The sequence below is a fragment of the Borostomias antarcticus genome (genome assembly GCF_949987555.1).
Source record: "Borostomias antarcticus genome assembly, chromosome: 21".
NCBI classification, from domain to species: Eukaryota; Metazoa; Chordata; class Actinopteri; order Stomiiformes; family Stomiidae; genus Borostomias; species Borostomias antarcticus.
Window position 1 is genome coordinate 19,954,791 of NC_140254.1, and position 8,174 is coordinate 19,962,964.

At 47.7% G+C, this 8,174-nt stretch overlaps 2 protein-coding genes across 2 annotated transcripts; one reads left to right on the plus strand and one right to left on the minus strand.

The window, feature by feature from the left end:
- Nucleotides 1-341: 341 nt before the first annotated feature.
- uqcrb (ubiquinol-cytochrome c reductase binding protein) lies at nucleotides 342-2,394 on the plus strand. The gene is made up of 4 exons (XM_084455782.1): nucleotides 342-369; nucleotides 1,585-1,653; nucleotides 1,874-2,040; nucleotides 2,221-2,394. Exons 1-4 carry the CDS (start codon nucleotides 351-353, stop codon nucleotides 2,296-2,298), a joined length of 333 nt encoding a protein of 110 aa, XP_084311908.1. The 5' UTR covers nucleotides 342-350; the 3' UTR covers nucleotides 2,299-2,394.
- A 2,095-nt stretch (nucleotides 2,395-4,489) lies between these two features.
- Nucleotides 4,490-7,698, minus strand: lrrc14b (leucine rich repeat containing 14B; the record flags this gene model as incomplete). The annotated part of the gene is made up of 3 exons (XM_084455376.1): nucleotides 4,490-5,159; nucleotides 6,342-6,973; nucleotides 7,423-7,698. 3 exons carry the CDS (start codon nucleotides 7,696-7,698, stop codon nucleotides 4,490-4,492), a joined length of 1,578 nt encoding a protein of 525 aa, XP_084311502.1.
- Between the last annotated feature and the right edge of the window lie 476 nt (nucleotides 7,699-8,174).

Here is an 8,174-nt window from a genome sequence, read left to right on the forward strand (position 1 = left end):
TACTTTGGGGACATGTTAAGCTATTGGAATTGACAATAAGAGGTAATTCGTGATTGTTTTCCCTCTGTCAGGGAACATTTAGGTTCACGTATCTGAGGCGTGTTATGATCATCGTTTATGAATCAGTGGAGGGCGACAGAGAGACAAATGTATTTTAAATATTCGGATTTAAATTTAAAATTAATACATTAATACCGTTTTAAGATTGAAGTCGCCAATCTACAATCAAGCCTGAAGAATGACGTTAGTGAAAATAATTTATGCTGATTTCGAGTTGCGCAATCACCCATGACATCTCCCCGTACGTCACTTCCCCTCAATGACACGCTTCCGCTCTTGGATCTGTGAACATGGCGTCGAGGGCACCAGGTAAAATAAATACGTATTTAAATGTATTTGTTTTTCCTTAGATTTAGATGATTTGCTTGGCGTATTGCTTTTAGTTGTGGGCGCAAGTCTGGCTGCTTCAACAAAGCGATGTGAAGTCAATTTCTCTGTGTTTAAAGTGCTATTTAGACGCATCTTCTCTGTGTCCTCTACTGAGTCCCCGTGCTTAAGGCAGAGTGGACTCGTCCGTCAGTGCAAAGATCACACAGCTAACCTCAGTTTAGAGAATTAATCAGCCTATCTCGTGTCTTTATTGACTAAACTATTACTGTACAATATGATCTGACCGGTTGGTTAACCATGTCCTCAAAAGGGTGTATCATTTAACTCAGGTGTGCTCCACAACCTTGGGTTAGCTAGCTGATCAGACTAGCCTTATCTCATGGTTTATGGTCTATACCATATATATGGTAACTATAACTATATAAATAAAACTTACTTACTTACGTTATCTCTGATTGCGCTGGCACCAGAACAGAAGCTAACGAGACAGCTATTACACGAATAAACAGCTTTGGGAGCTATGAGTTTGTCTAACTCCCCCTCAACGTTTTCTAGTAGGCCTATACGTGACTTACCATCCCCTACAATGTACAAGCTACCTGTTCTGTAGTTACTGAATTAATTAATTAATTAATTTTTTATTTATTTAAGTGTCATGCCTACTGTCGGCCCATCCCATATGGGATTATAAGACACCTTTACGACTTACTTCTATACATACGTCATCTATTTACATGCAAAATATGTTTCCAGTGTCGCTGGTCAAGCTCAAATGAACAAAAAAAGAGATGAATAAATAAATTATATGATATATAGATACATACATACAGACAGTTAACCCTGAATCTCTATTGGTACAATGCTCTCCCTTGCGTTCCTTACTAATGCATCTTAAAGTAATCGTATGTTAGCTACATCCCGGAGTTGCATCGTGGCCTCAGTGTCACCCACTGCTAATCTGTACAATTGTTCAACACATTGGGGTGAAATGAGGTGAAACACCATGTTTTGGTTGTATCTCAACTTAAAGTGATCCACCAAACTCCCCCTCTCCAATTCAAATCGTCTCCATTTCTAGTATCCCGTTGCCTAAATTCAACCCTTGTGTTGTGATCGTCTTTGTAAACAAACTGCTCAGATGCTTGGTGAACCCAGCAGATATTCTGAATCCACTGCTCCTTCTTCTTCCTACAGCTGCATCTGCCAGACTTCTGGTCGGCTTCCGCAAGTGGTATTACAACGCCTGCGGCTTCAACAAGATTGGTGAGAGGCTCTACTGTCATATCAAGAACATACAGATAGACATTCTCAGTGTCAGGATCATTCTGTTCTGAGCATTCCCAATGAGAATCAACAATTAATTCAGTCACTACTCTCGCCAATTCATCCTGAATGAGTTGTCACAATAAATATGATTGGGTAAGTCTGAATTGCTTCAACCCCTTCTGTGTCTGACATCATGTATTGACCTCTTCATTTGCAGGTTTGATGCGTGATGACACCATCCACGAGGACGGCGATGTGCAAGAAGCTATTCGGAGGCTTCCGGAAAACGTGTACAACGACAGGATGTTCCGGATTAAGAGGGCGCTGGATCTCACCATGAAGATGCAGATCCTGCCTAAAGACCAGTGGACGAGATATGAGGAGGTGCGCTATCGCTAGTCTTGTATGACAACTTCAGATATGATTTATGATATGAGAATAGATAGCTACCTATTGGCCTAAAGGTAAAAAAAATTGTTACCTTCCCCCAATGAAAGCCGTGTGGATTATGTAGTTGATAACTGTTCTAATCAGAAGTGTTGGCCTGTTTTTTCTGCTCCACAGGATTTTCATTACCTGGACCCCTATCTGACGGAGGTGATCCGTGAGAGGAAAGAGAAGGAGGAGTGGCTGAAGAATTGATATGGGTTTGGAGGAGCCTGTTTCCTGGTCTGGTGTGTGGTTGTCCCCTGTTGTAATATTTAAAATAAAGTGTAACCTGTTGGAGGTCATTGTGCTCTCTGCTCATTAAAGAATTGTACATTTTTGAGAAGTTTGTTAGAAGTGTCCGTTTTTCTCCTCAGCCCCAGCAACAGCGCAGGGCGAGAGGTGATGTTTTCAGGGGTGTGCGTTTGTTTGTGCATGCGTGCATTTGTCTGTTAGCAGGATTATGCAAAACTACTGGACCGTTTTTCACAAAAGTCGGTGGAAGGTTGTAGCATGGTCCACCTTGGAACCCATTCAATTTTGGAGCGGATTCAAAGCACGGGTCGGGTCCACGGGCCGCCCAAACACGGCCGGCCATTCACCTCCATTCATTTTTTGAACCAGGATTACTCAAAAACTACCTGACTGATTTTCATGAACCTCGGTGGAGGGGTGTGGCATGGCCCAACTTTGAACCCTTTAAATTTGGGAGCAGATCTGAATCACGGGTCGGGTCCATTCACCGTCCATTCATTGTTTAATAACTAGAAAGGGTGCTCAGAGCACAGGGCTCCGCCCATTAATGCATTTTGTTGGTGTAATCAAGTTGAAATGGTTAAACTCACTTCTTAGTATAAATATAGCACCCTTGCACCATTGAAGAGGAAGGTTTTTGGTGGTGTAACTGATAGTGGTTTTTATTAGAGGTGGTCATGTATGAACACAATTTTTTCAATCGGCCATTACAGACGTAGACATAAGTTACAAAACTATATACAGAAATTAAGTCCAGTGTTCATTCCTCTGGGGGGTAAAAAGGATGTGCACTAGCCCAGTGTCCATGTCTCTGGGAGGGGTAGAGGGGCACTAGCCCAGTGTCCATGCCTCTGGGAGGGGTAGAAGGGCACTAGCCCAGTGTCCATGTCTCTGGGAGAGGTAGAGGGGCACTAGCCCAGTGTCCATGTCTCTGGGAGGGGTAGAGGGGCACTAGCCCAGTGTCCATGCCTCTGGGAGGGGTAGAAGGGCACTAGCCCAGTGTCCATGTCTCTGGGAGAGGTAGAGGGGCACTAGCCCAGTGTCCATGTCTCTGGGAGGGGTAGAGGGGCACTAGCCCAGTGTTCATGTCTCTGGGAGGGGTAGAAGGGCACTAGCCCAGTGTCCATGCCTCTGGGAGGGGTAGAGGGGCACTAGCCCAGTGTCCATGCCTCTGGGAGGGGTAGAAGGGCACTAGCCCAGTGTTCATGCCTCTGGGAGGGCTATGTGACGGATAATACAGTTTTTTTTTGTTTGCTTCAACACTCAAATTAAAAAGAACACATAGTTAGTGAAACCTGACACTCAAGGGGCAAAACCTCCATTCATTTTTTGGACTAGGATTACACAAAAACTACCAGACTGCTTTTCATGAAACTTGGCGGAGGGGTGTAGCATGCGACAATTTACAACCCATCCAGTTTTGGGACAGGGCCACAAAGTGCATTCGGGGCAGAGGTCTCTGCTCTCTGAGCACCATTTCTAGTTTATTGTATAAGTCTTGTTCTTTTTTTTAAAAGATTTGTTTATGGCATTTCTGCTTTATTAGATAGGAGAGGGAAGATTATAGACAGGAAATGCATGGGGGGGGGGGGGTGCATGCAGCACATGGCCCGGGCCGGATTCGGACCCCGGCCGCTGCGTTAAGGACAAGCCTTTGTGGTATGTGCCTTAACCCGGTGACCCCCGTGAACCCCCCCCCCCGTATAAGTACTGGTCTATACAAGAAATATTGAAACCAGAACATCAACTGAGAAGTGAATCTCGTAAAGAGAACCTATACATCTATACTTCCTAATTCTATAAAAACCTTTACTTAATTACAGAACCGCACTGTATACCTAATACATGATGATAAAGTGGAGCCACATGAATGGAAGACAAAGTTCCCATCCAGTCATTTTTGGAATCGCAAAAACTAAATAGTTGAGGTTGACGTATAACCATTTCAAGCATTCCAATTTGTGTCATTACAAGGTTATTTAGGTGCAAAGCTACAGTAGGCTGGCTTTGTCCTGAGTTTATTTCCAAGGGGCGTTATCAATGATCAGGCTGGCTCACATGATCAGGCTAGCGCAAAGCAGCATTTCTATTGAACAGATATTGCACATCAAGGTATTCAAATATACTTTTTCCTATAATAATCCAGTAAACATCATTCTTTGTGTGACCTCCTGTTGTCCACGGTCTTGATGGCATCAATAAAGTTCTCAATCACACTGTTGAAGGACTTTAACATGGTCACCCCCAGCTCGTTGCTGGTCTCGTTGATGTCCGGATCATACGCGCCCATCAAGGGGGTGCACACTTCCACGTTCCCCCTCCCCGCCCCGGCCAGGATGGCCATCAGCTGGGCTCTGATCTCCTGGAACAGCTCCAGGTCGTAGCCCAGCAGGGCGGAGTCATCCAGCGGGTAGCTGGCGTCCTCTGGGTAGCAGTCGCGAGGGACCGGCAGCTCCACGTACTTCATGGCGGGAAACGCCGCCGCCAGATTCCGGAAGAGCTGACGGAGGGCCGTGGAGGTGAGCGGGTTCCCCAGGAGCTTGAGCTCCTGCAGGCCTTGACAGGGGGCCAGGGCAGAGGTCAGGACGCCCATGTGACCGTCCTCCAGGCCGCATTCCTCCAGGACCAGGCTGACCAGAGAGGTGGACGAGCGGTGGAGCAGCTTGTGAAAGGTGGTGGGGAAGGAGGTCACGACGTCATGACCGCTAAGGTCCAGGCGCACCAGGTATTCTCCATGGAGGCTGTTGGCCAAGTAGACCATATCAACTCTGTTCAGGTTACAGTTGGCCAACTCCAGGCTCTGTAGTGGGGTATTCAGGGGACTAGGGAAAGACAAAAGACAAGCAAGGGAACGCTCCAACATTACATTCTCCAAGCTTTCCATCCTTAGCTATGCAGATGACACCCAGCTCTATATTTCTGTAACACCCTATAATTACAGCTTGACTGGCTGATTGGTAAATTGCATTGCTGATATAAATGTATGGATATCACAGAACTATGCTATACATCAAATATTTGACTGACAGAGTGGTAGAGCTGTGTGTGAAATGTATTCGAGCGTAGCACTGTACGGTAAGAATAACTCATCAACGGTTCAGACGTCAGCTTGTAGGTCACTGCTTCAGTGGTATTTCCATGTCAGCTGCTAAGTGTCCCCTGGCAGACCAGACATTAGTCAGCTGACTGCATTCTACTGCACACAAGCAACAAACAAGATGCCTTTGTGTTAAGGTATTAGAACGGGATGACTAGTGCAAGATATATTACAGACAAACTTTAGCCATACTGAAGGTGTCATACTATAGCTCTGGGTGCCAAGTACCTGTACATAAGACCTGCACACACGTCCACACATACGACCTGCATGAACACACGTAGCCTGTGCATTGCTAGTTTTTTATGCCTCTGCAAGGCGATAGCCAGGCCAGAGGCATTATGGTTTCGGGTTGTCCGTCCGTCCGTCCGTCCGTCCGTCCGTCCGTCCGTCCGATGTTTGTTAATGCAATATCTCGGGAACGCATTGACGTAATTTCATCCCCTTTGGTACAAATGTTCACTGGCACTCAAGGATGAACTGCTTAGATCGTGGGGGTCAAAAGTCAAAGGTCAAGGGTCACTGTGATCTCACAAAAGGTGTTTTTGGCCTGCTGGACACGATATCTCAAGAACAGCTTGACAGAATTTGTACATATTTGCCAAAATGTCCAGGTGGACTTAATTCGATTAGATTTTGGTATTCAAATGTCAAAGGTCAACTGAATGTTAACTGCAACTTGCATTGTTGGGTGGAGGCATTTACACCGCATTTTCTAGTTTTAATCCCTTCACTTTAGTGAGATCACTGGCCCTGTTTTGACTCAAACCCTAAAACTCGAACCTTCCCTCTTGTGGAGATCTGATTGGATTGGACCACAGAGTTCTAGATTGAACAAACAGGTTATTTTTGGGCAATATGCGTCAATTCCAACAACCAATTACACGGCAAGTCAGAAGGCACTCACTTGAGCAGTCTGCGCAGGTGTCCGGTTAGCGTGGAGAAGCCCATGCAGAGCTCCGTCAGCTGGGTCAGTTTGCTCAGCAGCTCCCCTATGGTGGCCAGAATGTTCTCGTCGTCGGCGCCCAGCCTTCGTACGTCCAGCGCCCCCGCGGGCAGCGTAAGGGACTGCAGCCTGGGGAACTCCACGCGCGACAGCAGCACCTCCAGGTGTGGCGCCTCCAGGTGAACATTGTGGACCACCTCTAGTCTCCTCATGGACTCTGGCTCGGCCAGACGCAGCACGTAGAAGAGCTGCTTGAGCGCCAGCGAGTCGGCGCGGAAGCCCACGAAGCGCAGCTTCAGCGGACAGTGGCGGAGGAGCAGGAACGCCTGGGCCACCGCCTCGTAGTTGCGGCCGGTGACGAAGCCGTTGACGAGGACGTCGATGGCGGCTTGGAAGGCGGAGGGAGGCGCGTCGCTCGACTGCAGGGCCACCATGGTCTCGTAACACATCAGCGTGAGGAGCTGTGTGCGGCCCCAGCGCCCCAGGGTGGAGCCACAGGGACAGGCCTGGTGCTCGACCGTGTCCCTCAGCCCCGTCAGGTCCACCACCCGCAGGGCCTTGGCGTAGGTGGTTGGCGGATGCAGCACATACGCCTGTTGGAGAGATGTATTTTATAGGCTCTGTGCACCAGCTCCACTACTTCCTGAAAGGAAGTGGGCATCTTTATTTCCTGTCCTATACTATTGGATTAGGTGATTGATCAGGTGTGCGGTACACCCAGCGCACACCTGATCAATCACTTAATCCAATAGTATAGGACAGGAAATAAAGATGCCCACTTCCTATAAGGAAGTAGTGGAGCTGGTGCACAGAGCCTATTAGTCTGTATTGCTATAACAAGTCTGCAGTACTCGTCAATAGGAATTAAGAAAGTATTCAATACTCGACCTGTTCTAGCCTAGCATTAAACACACTCCAATCAACCAGTAGTAAAAAAGCTTGTGATTAGCTGAATCAAAGATGGCAGTTCTATGTTAGACATGCAACAACTGAAGGGTCTTCAGGATTACTAGTTACAGAAAAGAAATCAGACTTGGGTTACCTTCAGGCCCGTCAGAATGGCCTGCAGACACAGCCTACATGTGCAGGAGGTCAGATCCTGTTGGCAGTCGGCCGTCCTTCCCAGCAGCCTCTGCAGGTTGAGTTCAGGGAGGGGCCAGGTCTGGACCAGAGCGTGGAGCAGCTGGGCCTTCTCGCGGAGGTAGCAGGCCTTGAAGAGCAGCGGGTACAGGTTGAAGGACACGCAGCTGAGGTTGTCCACGGCGCTGGGGCCGCTCTGGGAGAAACCCTCCGCCGCCAAGAACCTCAGGCTCTTCATGGTTCCTTCCCGTGGGTTCTCCTTCTGGAGGTTCTGGGTTCCGGGTGGGTTAGAACGATGCTCCCGCTCAGAACGCGTGTTTGTTTGGAGTCTGGTGTGCTCTGGTGTGCCTCACCTCCCTGCTAGTGTCGGGTGGGGGTGTGGGAGTGGGGCACGGGGGGTGCGAGGGCGGGGGGTATTTTTAGAAACAGCTGTCTCATGCCTTCGCCCAGCGAGTACGGGGCCGACTGGGAAACTGTCACCGCTGAGCAGCGCAAGCAACAGTTTTTTCCGACTGCTTAGGGCTTACAAAATGACTCCCCTTCCACACTGTATCACACCGTTCACATGACCTCATCAAGGCTTTACATAAACACAAGGTAAAACATTCCTGTAGTTATTCTTAGGCTAACTAAAAATTACAAATATTTCCTTGTCCTTTTTTCCATGCGCATAACCATAATATTGGAATATAAAAAAGGATAAGGTACTATTTG